General features: G+C 36.0%; 1 protein-coding gene and 1 long non-coding RNA gene across 32 annotated transcripts in view; one reads left to right on the plus strand and one right to left on the minus strand.

The window, feature by feature from the left end:
- Positions 1–13,962, plus strand: part of LOC109499146 — a 40,303-nt gene extending 26,341 nt beyond the window's left edge. For 2 of the 3 annotated variants that reach the window (XR_002156313.3, XR_006597058.1), the window contains exons 3-4: positions 6,095–6,306; positions 13,186–13,962. This is a non-coding gene — a long non-coding RNA (uncharacterized LOC109499146). Of the gene's footprint in view, positions 1–6,094; positions 6,307–8,308; positions 8,367–13,185 lie in introns of all 3 variants that reach the window. The other variant, XR_006597057.1, reaches the window with a different exon arrangement.
- Positions 1–21,570, minus strand: part of ADGRL3 (adhesion G protein-coupled receptor L3) — an 823,449-nt gene that overhangs the window by 221,533 nt on the left and 580,346 nt on the right. For all 29 annotated transcript variants that reach the window (XM_045056306.1, XM_045056308.1, XM_045056303.1 and 26 more), the window contains one exon: positions 16,319–16,399. In XM_045056306.1, the coding sequence (XP_044912241.1) occupies positions 16,319–16,399 (81 nt within the window). The remainder of the gene's footprint in view (positions 1–16,318; positions 16,400–21,570) is intronic.

Here is a 21,570-nt window from a genome sequence, read left to right on the forward strand (position 1 = left end):
ACACAATTGTGTCTAGTTCCAGAGGCAATTCAGACTAACCTGACCAACAGATTAACAGCCTCCCAATCACCAGCCAAGAGTCTCAAATGATGCTTGTTTTAACAGAATCAGTATTCTGTGTGTAGCATGAGAATATGATCCTTATGGGTCTAGCAAATGTAGTCTTTTCATTGCTTATGTATTAGTAAGTGCTCTTCTTCCCTGCAGGGACTATAATCCCTCGCTTGGGCATTTATTGGAATCCAGGCAAGTGTTCTATCAGGTCCTGCTTCCAAAGGGCTCAGCACATGGTCCCACAGCAATGTGAATTTGCCTGTTTCCAAATCCTTCTGCTATTTCTTAATCACAGAAGAGAAGTCACACATTATCTTAGGCTAGTAATGTGGAAAATGGAAGGGACAGAAGGGAAGAGAATCTTCAGAGAATTTAAGTGGCAAGAGGGAATTCTGTAAATGAAATTTTAAGGAAAAGCCATACCAATATGATTGGATTTATCTCTCTTTAAGCTACTTTTCACCTAGAATCATCTTTTAAAAATTGAAATCAGATTATGTAGTACTCTGTGTAAAAACCCTTCAGAGGTTTTTAAACCCCTCAGCAATCTTAAAACCCTAGCTCTTGGGGCAACCGGGTGACTCAGTCAGTTAAGCATCCAATTCTTGATTTTGGCTCAGGTCATGATCTCATGGTTCCTGATGAAGGTGCAGGTGTAGCCTGCTTGGGGTTCTCTCTCTCCTTCTCTCTCTGCCCCTCCACCCCCCATGGAAAAAAAAAAAAACAGAAAACAACAACAACTCAGCTCCTTTCAAGACCTACTAGGCTGACAAAAATTCTCTGCTTGACCAAACTTTAATTAGACACCTGAACCTTCTCTTATGACCCTCTGTGCACTTCCTTGTAAAATCCAGTTACAGCAAGAACCCTACTAAGTCATGTCAGCCACAAACCCCCATTCTCTCCATATCTGACCACCCTCTGTATCTGATCATGTTCCTCATCCTCTACCAACCCCTTGGTGATGTCTGATCACTCTGGCCTGTCTTTAGCACGAATCCTATCAAGTTGCTTCTAGAGTCCCTCTGGCCCCTGACATTTCCTCTTAACAATTTTCTATACAGGGATTTTCTACCCTGTTCCTTGGCTATGCATGCCCACTTGTCCATGCTGTATTTGAAGTTGATGCCCACTATCTACCTAGGTTTCTTTTCTCCCATTGCAATAGTTCTGGGGACAAAAATGTGTTTTTATACTGTGTTAACTACTGTCCATCTTTGTTTTTATCTTTGGAAACAAAAAAAAAGTGCCTGATCTGAACCCTATGTAAGTACTCTGTCTATATCTCCAGTTGCTCCTCTCGCTATGTTCCAGAAGTATCATGTGCATTTATCTGTTTAATTTTTGTTCATTTTAACTTCTCTCCCCTGTCTAGAGTGAATGCTTAATGAAAAGCCAAGTCTTGACAGATTTGTAAACTGCACAATTCCATCAAAGCCTGGCATATATGAGGCCCTAATCAGTATTTGCTTAGCAAACAAATGAATTAACATACCATGACTATTCCAACTCAGGGCCCTGATCATACCATCCTTCGACTTCAAGTGTGGCCGACTCATGTTCTTTTGTTTGTTTGTTTGTTTTAAATCATGTTATCTTTTTATTTTCTTTCTTTCATCATGGTAAGTGTACTCTTTCATCTCCATCCCGTATTTCCCCATCCCTCCAGCCACCTTCCTTCTGGTAACTATCATTTTGTTCTCTATATTGAAGAATCTGTTTCTTGGTTTGCCTCTCTCTCTTTCTCTCTCTTTTGTCCTTTGCTTGCTTGTTTCGTTTCTTAAATTCCACAAATGAATGAGATCATAAGGTATTTCTCTCTCTGACTTATTTCACTTAGCATTATACTCTCCAGCTCTATCCATATTGCAAATGGCAATATTTTATTTTTTTCAATGGCTGAATAATATTCCATTATACACACACAAACACACAGACACACACACCACCACCGCATCTTTATCCATGTATTGATAGACATTTGGGATACTTTCATAGCTTGGCTATTGTAAACAGTGCTGCAATAAACAGGAATGTGTGTATGTCTTTGAATTCGTGTTTTTGTATTTTTTGGATATTCAACCATGCAATTACTGGATCATAGAGAATTCCATTTTTAATTTTTTGAAGAACCTCCATACTGTTTTTTACATTGGTTGCACCAGTTTGCATTCCCACCAACATTATAAGAGGGTTTTTTCTCCACGTTTTTGACAACACTTGTTTCTTGTGTTTTTGATTTTAGCCAATCTGACAAGTGTGAGTTACTATCTCATTGCAGTTTTTATTTGCATGTCCCTAATGTTGAGGGACACTGAGCATCTTTTCATATGTCTGTTGGACATCTGTATGTCTTCTTTGGAGAAATGTCTGTCCATGTCTTCTGCCTATTTTTAATTGAATTATTTGGAAAGAGAGAGGACCCAAATAAACAAAATCACTAATGAAAGAGGAGAAATAACAACCAACACCACAGAAATAGAAACAATTGTAACAGAATACTATGAAAACCTCCATGCCAACAAACTGGACAACTTAGTAGAAATGATTAAATTCCTAGAGACATATAACACCAAAACTAAAGCAGGAAGAAACAGTAAATTTGAACAGACTGATTACTATTAATGAAATTGAATAAGTAATCAAGAAACTCTCCAAAAACAAAAGTCAGATCGCTTCACAGACAAATTCTACCAAACATTTAACTTTTTAAAAAAAAATTTAGAGAGAGAAAGAACACACATGAGTGGGGGATAGGGACAGAGGGAGAGAGAGAGAATGTTAAGCAGGCCCCATGCTCAGCACAGAACCTGATGCAGGGCTGTATCCCACGACTCTGGGATCATGACCTAAGCTGAAATTAAGAGTTGGATACTCGACTGACTAAGCCACCCAGGTGCCCCTCTACCAAACATCTGAAGAAGAGTTAATACCTATTCTTCTCATACTATTCCTATATATATATATATATATATATATATATATATATATATATATCTTCTAAATTCATTCTATGAAACCAGTATCACACTGATACCAAAGTCAGATAAAGACACATGATACCAAAGCCTAATAAAGACACCACAAAAAAAGAGAACTATGGGCAAACATATTTTATGAATATAGATGCAAAAGTCCTCAACAAAATATTAGCAAACTGAATCCAATAATATATTTAAAAAAATCATACACCACCATCAAGTGGAATTTTTTCCCAGGATGCAAGCGTGGTTTAAAATTCACAAAACAATCAACATGATATGTCACATCAATAAGAAAAAAAGATAAAAACCATTAAATCCTTTCAATAGATGCAGAAAAAGCACTTGACAAAGTACAACATCCTTCATGATAAAAACCCTCTGCAAAGAAGGTCTAAAGGGTACATACCTCAACATAATAAAGGTCTCATATGAAAAACCCACAGCCAACATCATAGTCAATGGTGAAAAAATGAAAGCTTTTCCCTTAATGTCAGGAGCAAGACAAGGATGCCCTCTCTCATCACATTTACTCAACATAGCACTGGAAGTCCTAGCCACAGCAATTAGACAACATAAAGAAATATAAAAGGCACCCAAATTAACAAAGAAGGAATAAAAGTCTATTTGCAGATGACATGATGCTATATATATGAAAATCCTAAAGATTTTATCAAAAACCTAGAACTGATAAATAAATTCGGTAAAGTTGCAGGATACAAAATCAATGTACAGAAATCTGCTACATTCCTATACACTGAAGCAGCAGAAATTGAAATTAAGAAAACAATCCAATTTATACTTGCACCAAAAACAAACAACCAAACAAAATCTAGGAATGAACTTAACCAAAAAAGTGAAACACCTGTACTCTGAAAACTATATAACATTGATGAAAAAATTCAAGACAATGCAAAGAAATGGAAAGTCATTCCATGATCATGGGTTAGAAGAACAAATACTGTTAAAATGTCTATACACTCAAAGTGATCTATGGATTTAATGCAACCCCCATGAAAATACCAACAACATTTTTCACAGAACTAGATCAAACAATCCTAAAATTTGTATGGAACCACAAAAGATCTCAAACAGCCAAAGTAATCTTGAAAAAGAAAAAAAAAACTGGAGGTATCACCATTCCAGATATTAAGTTTTACTACAAAGTGGTAGTAATTAAAACAGCATGGTATTGGCAAAAACCAGATAACATAGATCAATGGAATAGACCAGAAAACCCAGAAATACACCACCGATTATATGGTCACTCAATCTTCAACAAAGGAGGAATAAATGCATAATGGGGAAAAGATCGTCTCTTCAACAAATGGTGTTGGGAAAACTGGACAGCAACATAGGAAAGAATGAAACTGGACCACTTCTTTCACTTTTTACACTTATACAAATATAAAGTCAAAATGGATAAAAGACCTAAATGTGAGACCTAAAACCATAAAAATCCCTGAAGAGAGCATAGAAAGCAATCCGACATAGCCTGCAGCAACATTTTTCTAGATTATGTCTCCTGAGGCAAGGGAAACAAAAGCAAAAATAAATCATTGGAACTACATCAAAATAAAAAGCAGCACACGAAGAAAACAATCACCAAAATTAAATGGCAACCTACTGAATGGGAGAAGGTATTTTCAAATGACATCTCTGATAAAGAGTTAGTATCCAAAATATATAAAGAACTGACACAACTCAATACACATTCACTTTCATTCTTCACAGTTCAGCTGAGTAGTCACCTCCCTAGAGTGGTTTTTCTTTTTTTTTTTCTTCTTCTGATTTTTTTAATGTTTATTTTACTTTTGAGAGAGAGACCGAGCACGAGTGGGGGAGGGCAGAGAGAGAGGGAGACACACAATCTGAAGCAGGCTCCCGGGTCTGAGCTGTCAGCACAGAGCCTGACATGGGGCTCGAACCCAGGAACCATGAGATCATTACCTGAGATGAAGTCGGATGCTTAACCGACTGAGCCACCCATGCACCCCTTGATTATGTCATTACATAATTGATCTATTGTTGACTTTCTCTGATACACGGTAAAGCCCATGGGGGCTGTATTGCCAGTCCCCTGTAAAATGCATGGCAAATAGTTGGCAGTCAGTATAGTACTGTCACATCAAAATTCATCTGACTTAAATTCAACGATATGCATTCAGAAAGAATTTGGGGGAAAATCCACTTAGCCTTTTAATCAATGACAGCATGGTCCAGAGTGACAGGAGGATAGGGACAGTGTTCCCTCAGTTCTCTGTCTCCCCGCACTGTTCACCACGCATCGCCACAGCCAAAGGAGGTTTTAGGTATTTCTATTTTCACATTTCCTGATATCGAGGAATAACGCACTGTTGGATATATTGTATTTTATGGATAATTTAGAGGATGTTTGAAGGTGGGTTATATTTTTGTTTTTGTTTTGACCTTGCTCAGTAACTTCAGAATCTAACCCATGCATAAGATGCAACCACATAGAAAATATTTGGTCAGTACTGAAGGAAAGTTAGTCTTTCAGAGGGGCACAGAGAAAAGCTAACATATAGTTTTCTTGTCTGATACGTGTTTGAAATTAAAGGCATAGACATTTACAGAAAAAAAATTATGGTTATTTTTAATGTAAAACTACATCATAATTAAGCCAGTAGGATTTGAGGAGGATAAGAACATTGCAAACCATCTTGAGGACTTATTTTCTTGATCTCACCATGTCTGAGCTATACTGAGTCTTAGACTGGAACGATAAAGATTGCTTCTAAATTATATTAAGCAATATTTACATAGCATTTTATAGGGTATGGATCAGTTTCACATATAATATCATATTTGTTATTTGATACTTAAACAGTCTTGGGAAACAGGTTGTTGCTGTGGCTATGCAAGTTTTTCTGTGATCATATAGTTAGCAACCGGGGTGGATTTATCAGATTAACAAGCATTAATATTTAAGCTGTATACTTCCATGTAATTCCATCTAGGAGAATGTGATGCCAAACTTAACAGGAGCATCTGCTCCAGTGAGGGAAACTGTCTTTTTTTTTTCCCCTGAACTCAAGGACTGAAAATAATTGCTGGACGCAGAGATACAACTAACAGAGAAAAGTACTTCTTAGTACACACTGGGGGAGATAAGTGCCTCTTCGTGTGAAGGTAATACTCTTTGGGGTGTTACAGGATGAATAATAGCCAAAGTCAACACTTTCAATAGAGAAGAATGTGCCTTTTAGCAGCGGAAGAAACAAGATCCTCATTTGCTGACTAGTGATATGTAAGTGGATGTTGCGTCCTTAACAGTCCCAACGCTTACTGTCCTTACTGTCTAGGGATCCAGCTGTATCTAGAGAAAAGAGATCTTACCTAATCTTAGGCAACTGACTCAGAGTAAAAGGTATTTTAAAATTTAAGGACTTATCATATATAAATTTTATCATGTTGTCTTTTACATCTATTGTAAAGTAAGAATTGTTATATTAAAGAAGATACTCCGGAAGGGCAGGATCATGTGCATGAGTACACCAAAAAATTGGAAACCCTGCAGCTGTGAACATTCAGTAGGTGGCAATAAGGGTGACTCTTCCATCTGGAAGTCAAAACCTCCTCCTTGTCCCACGCCAGGCTTTGGTAGTAGTCAACACAACTGTCAGCTAGCTGTCTCCTCCAGGCAATAAGACAATTATTTTTAGTATACTGGTATAAAATTATTTTCATAAATAATAAGAAGCATTTGTGGGAGAGAATATTTAAAACTACAAAAATAACATTTTATCACAATGTCTGATTTCTTGTTTTATGGTATGATTTCAAATATTTCTTTTGAGAGAAACAGAAAGATATTTCATGAAAAGAGCAAAAAGGAACAGTGTAACATTAGAACAAAGATATTCTACTTTATTGAAGAAGACAACAGACACACAAACAACTTTTGTGCCATATTCTGTTCTTAAGATGACTAATAGAGATGGGTGAGGATTTTTCTTTAAAATACCATACTGTGGATAGTTAGACCCCCCCACCCCATCCTTTGTGGTAATATGTTTCATTACTAATTACTGGCTAAAATATGTTGTTTTGGAAATTAAGTCATAGTTCCTTTTGTATAAATGAAAAACTGACAGAGCAGAATTTTTATAGATGCCTGGGCTTGAACCTGGTTCCAATGTGTAATACTTAATCTGACCTTTATGAAGTTAAAAAAAAATCTCTCTACGGCTCAGTTTTTTCATTCACAAAATTACAACAAGAATACTACCTGTTTCATGAGATTCAGGAAATTAATGAAATAATGATCCATATCATATGCTTCAAATACAGCCAGGCACAAATGTTATGTGTAAATATTAAATGTTCTAACCATGTCCACTCAAAAAAGATGGTATCTACTGGAATATTCAGAAAAATATTATGATTGGTTTTCTATGGGAATTGGGAGAGAGGAGGACATATGGATAATTTTCAGTTTGTACGATTTTTAAAAGTTAATTTGAATAATAAATGTTTATTATTATTATTACCATCATTACTGACTAGCGATAAGAAGTTGTGACATTCAGAAAACGCTAGGGGGCGCCTGGGTGGCGCAGTCGGTTGGGCGTCCGACTTCAGCCAGGTCACGATCTCGCGGTCCGTGAGTTCGAGCCCCGCGTCAGGCTCTGGGCTGATGGCTCAGAGCCTGGAGCCTGTTTCCGATTCTGTGTCTCCCTCTCTCTCTGCCCCTCCCCCGTTCATGCTCTGTCTCTCTCTGTCCCAAAAATAAATGAACGTTGAAGAAAAAAATTAAAAAAAAAAAAAAAAAGAAAACGCTAAATATTTTCTCTCTGAACAAGATAAAGCAGCTACACTCTCATCTTTTTGAATGAGAATAAAAGCCAAATAAAACAAAGATAGGTCAGTCCTGGAATCCATAGGAGCGATCATAGGAGGGCTGGGCTAGTGAGCAATCTTAGGAGAGAAAACAGGGAGCTGGGGAGAGGCGTCAGGTAGGGAAGTATGAAATTCAAGGAACTGAACCCTGGTCATAGCTGCTTAGACACACATCCTAGTTCCAGAGACTTTCCATTCCCTGAGCAACAGGCTCCATGGAGGAAACATCACATTCGAGTCAAGGATCATTACCACTGGATCTGCTACCAGCCACACTGAACCTGAAGGAGGATGTTCAGATCACAATGATATCAAGCCTCTATTTAATACCTTTTGAGTACTAAGAATATCATTCCATGAGCCAGTGTGGAAGTAGAATCCAAACAATCTCTATCTCCCTTCTCATGCAGGCTTATTGAGAAACTACCAGAACAAGATGACCAAGAACCTACTGCAAAAATCTACCAGGTCACACTACTCCCTGGAATAATTATTCTCAATATATGAATTATGTACCACAAGGGCCTGCAGGATTGTGCTAAGTTGTTTCAAATGATAAATGTTGGCTTTTAAATAATAACTTATATCTGCAGAGTATGTTATAATTTAAAAAACACTCACTTATCCCTAACAATATTGAATAAAAAGTATATTTTACCATTTAGAATTTAATTTCAATTAAATCTAACCCAATTCAATTATTACCATAAAGTGTTACGGGAGTATACATGACTCTAGAAATACGATGATGATGACGAGTAAGTCTGAATGAAAAAGTGATAGTGTCCTTGTAAGACTTAAATGAGACAATGCAGGTAAAATACCTTTTCCTGTGTCTGACACAAGACGCATACTTCATAAATGGGAATGATGTTTACCATTCACAAGCTCTATATTGTAGGTATTCGCAGTGTACTTTAACACACAGTACAAAAAAATGTTTGGCATTTACAAGTGAGGGAAAAGCACGTTATTTAACGTGGTCAAAGCAATCTGTTATATGCAAGTTTCATGTTTATTCCCTTGGGTTAAGGGTGGATAAAACTAGAAAATTATGTTCTACCATATAATGTCTGCTAACAAGATAAGTTAGAAAAAAAAAAAACACACGAAGAACACTAAAAAATAGGCCTGGAGTCCTCAATAAGAACGCCAGATGTCTTGTTCTTATTTTATTTTAATCAATCTCAAATGTTTTTACATTCCACTAGACAATATCGTGCGCTAATGTCTCTAATGTGTGATGCTAAATCTTTGGCTATAGCCTATTTTTAATATAGATGTACCAGGCAGGACCATCTGTTTATTTTGAACTTTAAAAAATATTTTCAACGTGGATTTGCTGAATGTAATTCCATTTGCACATGAAACTTAATGCCTGGCATTATTCTAGTTCATTGATTATGTGCCAATTGAACCATATTTATATTACTCTATTATAGCAAATTAAAAAAAATAGATGTAATCTCCCAATTACCCAAATATTTTAGCTTATTTGACATTAGGCTTCTAATTAAATATAAGATCTTACCTAAAGAAAGATTATACAAACTAAACATACTGGTTTCACCAGCTTTATTACTAGTTGTTCACTGTATTGGAAGGTGGAGAGTACCAGTAACTGTCAAACTTTTTATACAGTAGAACATTAAAAGTATCACTCAGACTTTTTCAGAAAAGAATGTCTTTTCTTAGTTCTTGCCAGGAATTTATCTAACTTGAACTGCTAGTGATGTTATGAAGAATTCCTAGGTTGGGTTCTATAATTGCTAAGGCTCTCACACAATTATACAGGAAAACAATGAAGCAAAACAACATCAAAAACAAAACAATAAAGTCTCAACTCCAGGGCATGCCTCAGCTGGTGTATCTGAATCTCAAATAATAGACACCTCTGCTGATAGGATTCTGATTCAGCTTCCAAACAAACTCCCACCCAAGCACTTCATTGAGTCATTCTGCCCATAATACAGACACACTCTGGGGTAAGAGGTTTTGCATTATGAGTACTAGGGAGGCAAACGAAAGGTCAGGGACAAAGCACAGTTGGAGAGGACATATGACCTTCAGAACTGCGACTTGGTTTGTTTTTGTTTTTGTTTTTCCAGAACTGCAACTCTTAATGAATCTTGCTAAGAACTCCAATGCGTTTATTCACAAATCTGCTATAAAACCACTGAAGTAGTTTTTCATTCCCAATTATAGTATAAAAAATGGGGAAACATGTCTCAAAAGCATGTAGAACATATTTGCATTCAGAAACATATAATCAATCCCATTAAATTTACTAGAAATTATAACAAACTTGTTTTAATAATGAAAGGTTTAAAAATAATAGTGCTTCTAGATGAGCCTATTTTTTAAGTCCTGATTAATGAGACATATGGCAAGAAAAATTACTATAGTGGTGAATGCTGATTCAGGATCTTATTTTTATTAAGTAGTTTATAGTGAGGGCTGTGACAATTTTTCTATTTATAGTGGCAGCTCTGGTTAATTACCTTGTAATGTATTGTGACATTAATGCACTAGTAAACTATTGGAATTTACACCCCTATTCAGTAATAAAATCTGTAAATTGAAGAATGCAGATAAAGCCATCACAGGCATAAATTATGTAACCAAATGCCACGTATGATCACATTAGACTTAAAGGACAGAATCTCTCAAATTTACTTATCTGTGGGTAAGTTCCACAGAATTTATAAACTCCTGCTATTTTGAAACGTAGATTACATTTTATTCAAGGCTATTTAGTAACTTGTTAGTACATTTTCCTATGGTTACTAAGAGCATGTTGGTCAGAATTAAAATGCACAATACTAAAAAAAGAAACATATTATGACAAACAAATGCATGAATGTCATATTTTTTTCCTAAAAAATGATAGAAAGCTGAAAGAAATCAAGACAACCGAAAGGAGGGAAAATAGTGACATGTGGATTAAAATCAAAATGATTCACAGGTGATAAAGAACTTGAGGGGACAAAAAAAGAAAATATGATAAAACTGTGATTTTTGACATATAAGAATTATTATTATTGGTTTATTTTTATTTTTTAAGTTTATTTATTTATTTTGAGAGAGGCAGAAAGAGTGTGAGCTGGGGATGGGCAGAGAGAGAGAATCTCAAGCAGGCTCTGCACTGTCAGTGACATGGGATTCAAACTCACAAAACTGTGAGATCATGACATGGGCCAAAATCAAGAGTCGGATGCTCAACTGACTGAGACCCCTAGGTATCCCATTATTACTTTTTAAAATGTTCATCTATTTTCAGAGAGAGGGGAGGAGGAGCAGAGAGAGAGAGAGAGAGAGAGAGAGAGAGAGAGAGAGAGAGAGAGAATCCCAAGTTCTGATGTGAGGGTCGATCTCACTAACTGTGAGATCATGATCTGAGCTGAAATCAAGAGTTGGATGCGTAGCCGACTGAGCCACCCAGGCACCCCTGAGATATAATTATTTAATTATTTTTCAGAATATTATTTTACAACACAATTCCAAAGTTACCAATTATTACCTCACTATCTCAAATACTCAGAGCACAATCACTATATACACATAAAAAAGTACCAACTGATTCAAAATATTTCAGATGAGAACAGAATAAAATGACAAGATATCTGAAGCAATCTGATGTGTTTCTGAGTGTTAGGTAGTTAACATTTTCTATTGAAGAGTCCCTTGTGTTAATATTGGTAACCATATTAATAACATTTTAAACATTGCTGTTTTATTTTATTTTTTTTTTAATTTTTGTTAAAGTTTATTTATTTTTGAGACAGAGAGAGAGACAGAGCATGAACAGGGGAGGGTCAGAGACACAGAATCTGAAACAGGCTCCGGGCTCTGAGTGGTCAGCACAGAGCCCAACGCGGGGCTTGAACCCACAGACCGCGAGATCATGATCTGAGCCGAAGTCAGATGCTTAACCGACTGAGCCACCCAGGCGCCCCGAGACATTGCTGTTTTATATGGCTACTTTAATGGATGTCAGAAAATTAAATATGAGTTCCTTATAAAAATATAAGCCTACAAAATACATAAAGAATTAATATATAAAGCAACAATTCCTAAGACATCAACATGCAGGTAGACTAGTGGAAATTGGTATAGGAAGGGGAAATAAGATAATATAGAGACACAGAATATGGAGAGACTTAGAAATATCAACACAAATGTCTTATATTCTCAATACATATATAATTATAGTAGAAAAATAGAAAAAGGAAAGCAGGTTAGGTAATGTCAGTTTTTAGATACTTCAAAGGATATTTTTATATATCTCACATAAAAAAATCCAAGTATTGGAGCTAGAATTCCATATTATTTAAAGAACCTGATATCTTATTGTATAAATTCTTATAAAAACCTAGAATATACCTGAGAAATTCTCTCTGTATTAGATATAGACAGTAATAGACATATCTAGAGTTCATTTATATAATTTGACTGCATACAAAGTATCAATAACAGTATATAGTTAATTAAAAATAACAAATGAAGGGGGGTGATGGCTGAAAGTTGAAGGGAAATACATTGTGGCTCCAAAGTAATGGCGTTACTATGGCAACTCGATCCCATTATTAATATTTGTTTTTAAATGAATTACTAGATAGTTTTTTTTAAAAGGCCAAGATTTTTTTCAGTGTTATGGTGATTTATACAAACCTCTTTATTTACCTATTTAAGTGTCCTCTTTTGAATACTGCAGTATTGTGGCACATGAGCTAATAACTCTTAACTGTAATTGTATTAATCACAGAACAGTCTAGGAATGGCTCTGGGTCAATGCATGGAAAGGAATGCTAAGAGAACTAGAAGTTACAAAGACAATCATTCTAAGAGTGCGATTTGAGGGAGAGAGCAGCAGAGATGAGTGTTGGATTCTAGTAATTCATTCTTTACCAGGTCAATACCATCACTATTTTGACCAAGATGATGTCATTTTATTTTATTTATTTTTTAAAAAAGTTTATTTAGTTTATGTTGAGAGAGAAAGGCAGAGAGAGAGGGAGAAAGGGAATCCCAAGCTGTCAGCGCAGAGCCCAATGTAGGGTTTGAACGCACAGACCGTGAGATAAGACCTGAGCTGAAATCAAGAGTCAGACACAGGCACCCCAAGACCATGCCATTTTAAGGGGTAACTTTTAATAATGCCTACCTACCTTCTAACTCTTCAGGGTCTAGTTTATGTCAAGTATTTGCCAGGAACTTGATACTTATTATTTTATGTAATTGCCCTAATGAACTTGGCTCAGGTGACATTATTATCCCTGTTTTACAGATGACAGACAGAAGCTGCCTGAGGTCTTACCGGTTTGCCTGGCTTCAAACTCCAATTTCCTCCCATATGCTATAGAAGTGACCACAAAAGTACATAGTAATAGCCACATTTTTTATCTAGGGCCTACCACATGACAAATTCTATTGTATATTATCCCTAATCCTCACAAAGACACTGTAAAGTTGTTATTTCTGATCTTCTGCCTAGTAGTTGAGGAAACTAATGATAAAATGTCTGGAACTCCCATGTTTAAGTTAATTGCCTCTAAATCCCTTCATTTTACCAATGTTTGTCTTACTTCATTCTAAACTCATTTTACCCTTTTCAGCTTTGCTATGGTAGTCTGAAATGATCCCAGTTCCCCTCTTGTCTATATCCATGGTCCTTTGGATTGTGGCTTCCCAATCAAACTAGAGAGTCTTTTTCTCCCTTTTTATGTCTGGGATTGGCTATGTGACTTACTTTGGCCAATGCGACATAACCAACATGATACAAGCAGAGTCTTGCAAAATAGTTGATCTTTGGGATTTCTCTGCCTATTGTTGGGAATCCTGTCATAATGAGAATGAGCCTGTGCTAGACTGCTTGGTGATGACAGCCATACGGCCATCATCCCAGATGACATTAAGGTGACTATCAAGCATGTGACTGAGTTCCTTCCCCTATAAAACCAACCAACTTGCTAGCTCCTAAACATCTAACTTCAGCCAAGTTAGCACACACACAACTCAAGTAAGTGTGAGAACTGTAATAAATGTTTCCTGTTTTAAACTACTACATTTTGGAGTGTACTGTTATATTACCCTATGCCTGATTTTACCATACTCTTCCCAAATCAGACTGGGATGTCAAAGAAATGAATTATATTAAAGTCACCAACTTGCATAAATGGACCTCCATCTTTGGTAGGGACAATATTCTACTAAGGATTAACATGTCTAAAACAATGCACCAATTTAAAATTCATCTATTCCTCATGATGAAGGATTATGTCTTAAGCATCCAAGCAGTTAATCCATATTAATTTAGAGGCATTTCTGCTCCTTTTCCCTAAGTCTGTTCACTCAAATGCTATGTCTCTTCAGTATAAAATATGCATGCTGAAAAATAAGACACGGATGTCTTAAATGTAATAACTGAGGCAAGCACAGGGGACATTCAGAGAACAGATACATTCCCTTCTCCCTAGTGCATAGCCAAGGAAGCCCTGACAGAGGAACTGAAGACCTTGCCATAGTAGCAGACACATTTCTAATTTCCCAGTAATCTTTTACCCGGATGAGTGAAACTCCCTCCGCTCTGTTAATCTCTTCTTATCTACACTGGCTTCAGAGATCTTTTTCTTATACCAAGAACATAGTGTTATAACGCAAAACCTCACAATTTAGAAAAACAATTTTTATTTTCATTTTATTTTAGAAAAAAAAATTTAAAATTTAAAAGTATTGCAGGGGTGCCTGGGTGGCTCATTAAGTTAAGCATTTGACTCTCGGTTTTGGCTATGGTCATGATCTCATGGTCCGTCGATTTGAGCCCCCCTTTGGGCTCTGCACTGAGAGCATGGAGCCTGCTTGGATTCTCTCTCTCCCTCTCTCTCTCTGCCCCTCCCCTGCTCACTCTCTCTGTCTCCCCCAAAATAAATAAATAAACTTAAAAAAAAAGTATTTCGTAACCTTTTTTTTCCAGGATACAATATAACCTTGCCATGTGATACAGAATCCTTCCCAATCTGCCTTCCCAACATCTTTTCAGTCTCTTCCTTGAGAACTGCTCTCATTTTACTGTGCACCAAGCACATTTCTTTAAAATGTCACAACTTTCACAATTTTGTGTTTTGGTTCATTCTGCTTCCATTTCATGGAATTCCATTATCATCCCTTCTTCCTTTTCTTCTTGAAAAAGGAGGATGCATCCTTCAGAACCTAGGTTGTCACCTTCACTTTCAGTTACTTAAAAATCAGTGTATAAGTTCCTCCTATGTCCAAAGCATAGAGCAGTGGCTGGAGGAGAAATAATAATTATGACACGTTCTGTCCTTGAGGACCTTACAGAAGAGAAAGGGAAATATGCATGCTGAAAAATAAGACACGGATGTCTTAAATGTAATAACTGAGGCAAGCACAGGGGATATTCAGAGAACAGATATACTCCCTTCTCCCTAGTGCATAGCCAAGGAAGCCTTTACAGAGGAACTGAAGATAAAGCAGAGCCTTCAAACACTGGCAGAAACTAACTGGGCAGAAAAGAAAAGGTAAGAGATTCCTGGCAGAGGAAAAAACATGTATAGAAAACTTGCTCATAAAAGGCAGACCTAATGACTTTTATTGTATCAAGTGATTGATACTGTTGAAGGTATAAGAAAATATCCTGAATCACTTAAATCTGAAAAAACAAATTAACCTTAGAATATTTGGTATTTATAAAAAAAAAAGTCTATATCAATTTCATCAACTTTGAACATTATAATACATTTTGAAAATAATAATATTTATTTAAAAGTATAAAAATTCTGTATTTAGATATGGGAAAACAAATGTTACTTTTAATTTTTATTTTGTATGGCTGGTCATTTTTAAAAATCTTTAAACTGATGGTATCAATTTAAAAAACATAATTTTAACATATATTTTAAAAACTAAATGATCATATTAATGCCATAATGATTTTTTAAAACATAATAAAATATAAAATATCATGTTGCAAGGAAATAAATGTCAATATGACTTAGTTTAAGGCATCTTAATTTCTTTTAAAACAAGTAGAAGAAAGTTTTAGTAAAAAAAAAAAAAAAAGTAATGGTTATCTGGTGATCTCTAAATCTAGGTTAGTTTTCAACTAGTCCTCCACTAGTTGAATCACAATATAGCTCTATTTCTTATTTTGTTTTATGAATATTTCTCAGAACGGTATTGCATATTTTAGTTTATGAATAAGATCTGCTCTTTCTGTTCTCAAATTCTTTATACACAATCCCCACCCCCCCACTTTTTAAACAGGTACTATATTGCAAAATACATATTTATAACTACCTATAATTTAATTAATTGTCTCCGTCAAAATAACAAATAGTTCCTTTTTCTTTAAATAATAATAACCATAGTAATAGTAATAATAATAATAATAAACAACTCACCTCTCACAGGGGGTCTTTCTAGCTCAGAGTCCAGGTGAATTGGAGGAGAGATGTATGACACCTGCCCATGATGTGCCTGCCCTGTTGACCCAAAAATAAATATTAAGAAGACATTGAAGTTACGCCTTTATACATATATATATTTGATTTGTGTGATATCACATTATCTTTCTTCACACTGAATTAACTGTCATCAAACTGTGTCGACAGATCTATTCCAACACAGGAGCATTATGCATCATCCAAACACCAACCAATCACATCAGTCCTTCTTTTTTTTTTTTTTTTTAAACATTTATTTATTTTTGAGACAGAGAGAGACAAAGCATGAACAGGGTAGGGTCACAGAGAGAGGGAGACACAGAATCCGAAACAGGCTCCAGGCTCTGAGCAGTCAGCACAGAGCCCGACACGGGGCTCGAACTCACGGACCGGGAGATCATGACCTGAGCCGAAGTCGGCCGCCCAACCGACTGAGCCACCCAGGCGCCCCATATCAGTCCTTCTTAAACTACCATTTGTTTCCTATTATTGGATTACAGACCCATTGTGGAATGACACTTTTAAAAATACAACATAAATGATTTACAAAAAAATAATAAAATGGAAGGAAAAAAGACATGAAAAAACAAGTCCACATTTTTTATTGTTAGTAAACAGACAATACGTAATCTGTCAATTTGCCCTGTTTCTAAAGACTTATTCTCAATTTACGCACTTATTTCATTGCAGACCAGTAATATACAGTCTTCAGACTGGCATCAATGTCAAATAACACTCTGATAGCACTTACTTAGATAACTTTATAACTAGTTAATTTGTATTTTATTTTTTTATAATTTACTTCTGTTATTTGAAGAAAAGTACCCCTTCGTGCTATGTGTATTTTTTGGAAAAAACAGTAATTAGCCATGATATAAAAAGTAGGCAGATTGTGGCACCTGGGTTATTCAGTCGGTTGAGCGTCCAACTTCAGCTCAGGTCATGATCTCACATTTTGTGGGTTCGAGCCCCATGTCCAGCTCTGTTGTTGACAGCTCAGACCCTGGAGCCTACTGCTATATCTTCTTCTCTCTCTGCCCCACCTCTCCTTGTGCTCTGTCTCTTTCTGTCTCTCAAGTGTAATAAATAAATGTTTAAAAAAAAAAGTAGGCAGATGAATTCATTTTCTATTCCTTGTAAAACATTCTGCCAGCTCACAAACATATTTGTAATATACTTTCTGTCTTACGAGTTAAGGTGTTGATTTGAAGGCCAAGATGCTGATTGAAAAAATTGCTAGCTTAAAAACTAAAAATTTTTCTAATGTTCAAAGTAGCAACTCGTTGCATACTGATGATTCTGTAAGCAATTAGAATCGTGAGGTAAGAAAGCACGATCACAGAGTCAGTCCAATTGCTAAAGCTACTTTTTAAAGCTATTTCTGAAAAAGGTTTGGGTATGAGTGGAAGACCCACCACTTTCCTTCTACAATGGGAATATGCAGTTATATTTTACACATTTACTATAGCCATTTACAGGGTTGTTAATCTCTTTTCCTAAACAAGGAAAGTTAATGATACATAGATTATGATAACAGTTAGAGTAACCTTCCCGTTTCAAGTAATATTCGACTTGTAATAAACTCTGCTGATTCCTCTTATGAGGCACATTTCAAATAATTAATATGGCTCCCTGTTGATAGAAGCTGCTGTTCCTCCCAGCATTTTTCTAGCTAACGGCAGACACAGTGGAGACGTAATATACAGAGCCCCTCATAATAGTAACTAAGAATATTGTACATTCACTGGCCACATTTCAGTGGAATACTAAAGACACTGTTATAAAAGAAGTAAGACAGTGACTGTGCACTGGTAGCAGTCCATGTGTAATACAGCTTATTAAAAACTTCACATTATCGTAATTATAAAAATGCCTAATGTTTACCTTATTTGCACACTTGATTGCAAAATCACTTTTTATTTTTAAGGTCCTGTGTCATTACAAATGAACTGGTTTGAAACTTTATTGATCATGTAAATAAAAATAAGCATCTTTTACATTATGTTGATTCAAGATAATCTCAGCATATAAAATAATATTGATTTCATGTCTAAGCAAGGAACATGACTTTCACCACGTATAATAAGTATCATGCATTCACACAGACATCATCTCCATTTATGCAACCATGTCACTATGGGAATTAAAGGTAGGTATTATGTCAATATATTCATATTTCAAAATCAAAGGAACAAGCAGAGGAAATGGAGTAACTTGCTCAAGCACACACAGCCAGTAAATTGCAAGGCCAGTAGTATTTTGACTCTAAATCTGAAGTGTTTTGAAGTAAATCAGAATATTTTTCTCAAAGAAGGTCTCAGTATACTAAACCTGGGGAGAAAGTCTATAGATTTTAGTGATTAAACTCTGACAAGTAACTGCTTGTGCAACTGTCACCCCTACATTCAGTTTGAAGTAAAAAGTCCCTTTAAATGTCACATTTGCCTCTGTTCTTGGGATAAGCATGTAACTTCAAGAGTGCTCAACAGGGATACTTCAGGTAGCACGAGATCTCACTGTGTATATCCCTAAGGGGGTTGGAATATCAAAGAGGCAGCAGAGTGGAATGAGGATACTGACAGTCAAGTCCTGAACTTGGTTTGCCGTAATTTCCATTCTCTCTCCAATGAGAACTCTAGCAAACTGTGGCTGAGTTGTGGCGGGAAGAGCCACAGTGGCAGGAATTGACAGGGGCTCTCAGCCTTAGAGGAATGGCAGAAAGGCAGCAATAGACTTCAATTTGGTGTTTGAGATTTCTGATCCATAGAACAAAATCCAGAAATTTTGGAGGTTGCTGTTGATTAACTACATAAACCAAATACTGAAAGAAAGATTTCTGCTTCACTTTAGATCAATGATACTCATGCATTTGTCTCCACAAATATACATAAAAAGTTATAAAACCTATTCTAATCTGTGCTTAACTAAGGCAATGACTCTCAGGGAGGTAATTACTTCTCATCAGGGACAGCATTGCACAACATGAGAAGTTACAGTTTGTAAAAAACAAACAACCCAATGACTATCAAAGATCTATCCCCTCATTAAGAATTACTGTAAAATAATAATAATAATAATAATAATAATAATAATAATAATAAACTGTGGTTAAAACAATAAGTAACTTCCATGTATCTTCCTCCTAGATATTATGGCAAAGAATATTTAACCAAAAATGTGAAAACCAAAAATCTCATAAAAAACAAGAGTCCAGAGCTGGACAGCTTTCCAGAGGAATGCTATCAAACATTTAAAGAAGAGTTAACACCTATTCTTTTGAAGCTGTTCCAAAAAAATAGAAATAGAAGGAAAACTTCCAAGCTCATTTTATGAGGCCAGCATTACCTTGATTCCAAAACCAGACAAAGACCCTACTAAAAAGGAAAACTGCAGACCAATTTCCCTGGTGAACACAGATGCAAAAATTCTCAACTAGCCAACTGGATCCAACAATACACAAAATAATTATTCACTACAATCAAGTGGGATTTATACCTGGAATGCAGGACTGGTTAAATATCTGCAAATCAATCAACATGATACATCACATTAATAAAATAAAGGACAAGAACCACATGATCCTCTCAATAGATGCAGAGAAAGCATTTGAAAAATACAGCATCCTTTATTGATAAAAAAACAAAAACAAAAACAAAAACAAACTCAAGAAAGTAGAGATAAAAGGATCATAAAAGCCTTATATGAAAGACCTACCGCTAATATCATCCTCAATGGGGAAAAACTGAGAGATTTTCCCCTAAGGTCAGGAACACAACAGGGATGTCCACTTTCACTACGGTTATCCAACATGGTATTGGAAGTCCTAGCCTCAGCAATTAGACAACAAAATGAAATAAAAGGCATCCAAATCAGCAAGGAGGAAGTCAAACCTTCACTCCTTGCAGACAACATGATACTCTACATGGAAAGCCCAAAAGATTCCACCAAAAAAAAAGCAAAAAAACCCCAAAAAACTGCTAGAACTGTTCCATGAATTCAACTAAGTTGTAGGACATAAAATCAAAGCACAGAAATCGGTTGCATTTCTATACACCAATAATGAAGCAGCAGAAAGAGAAATCAAGGAATCGATCCCATTTACAATTATACCAAAAAGCATAAAATACCTAGGAATAAATCTAACCAAAGAGGTGAAAAATCTATACACTGAAAACTATAGAAAGCTTATGAAAGAAACTTAAAAAGATATAAAAAGTGAAAAAAATACTCCATGTTCATGGATTGGAAGAAGAAATTTTGTTAAAATGTCAATACTACTCAAAGCAATCTACATATCAAAATAACACCAGCATTCTTCCACGTTTTTTTTTTTTATTTTATTTTTGGGACAGAGAGAGACAGAGCATGAACGGGGGAGGGGCAGAGAGAGAGGGAGACGCAGAATCGGAAACAGGCTCCAGGCTCCGAGCCATCAGCCCGGAGCCTGACGTGGGGCTCGAACTCACGGGCCGTGAGATCGTGACCTGGCTGAAGTCGGACGCTTAACCGACTGCGCCACCCAGGCGCCCCCATCACCAGCATTCTTCAAAGAGCTAGAACAAACAATGATAAAATTTTTATGGAACCAGAAAAAACCCCAAATAGTCAAAGCAATCCTGAAAAAGAAAACCAAAGCTGGAGGCATCGCAATTCCAGACTTCAGGATGTATTACAAAGCTGTAATCATTAAGACAATATGATACTGGCACAAAAACAGATACTTAGATCAATGGAACAGAATAGAGAACTCAGAAATGGACCCAAAATGTATGGCCAACTAATCTTTGACAAAGCAGGAAAGAATATCCAATGGAACAAAGACAGTCTCTTCAGCAAATGGTGTTGGGAAAACTGGACAGTGATATAAAAAAGATTGAACCTGGACCACTTACTTACACTATTCACAAAAATAAACTGAAAACGGATGAAGAGCCTAAACATAAGACAGGGAGTCATCAAAATCCTAGAGGAGAAAGCAGGCAAAAACCTCTTTGACCTCAGTCGCAGCAACTTCTTACTCAACATGTCTCCAGAGGCAAGGGAAACAAAAGGAAAAAATGAACTATTGGGACCTCATCAAATAAAAAGCTTCTGCAAGGTGAAGGAAACAATCAGCAAAACTAAAAGGCAACTAAATGAATGGGAGAAGATATTTGCAAATGACATATCAGATAAAGGGTTAGTATCCAAAATCTATAAAGAACTTCTCA

The sequence above is a fragment of the Felis catus genome, chromosome B1 (genome assembly GCF_018350175.1).
Source record: "Felis catus isolate Fca126 chromosome B1, F.catus_Fca126_mat1.0, whole genome shotgun sequence".
Taxonomy (NCBI): Eukaryota; Metazoa; Chordata; class Mammalia; order Carnivora; family Felidae; genus Felis; species Felis catus.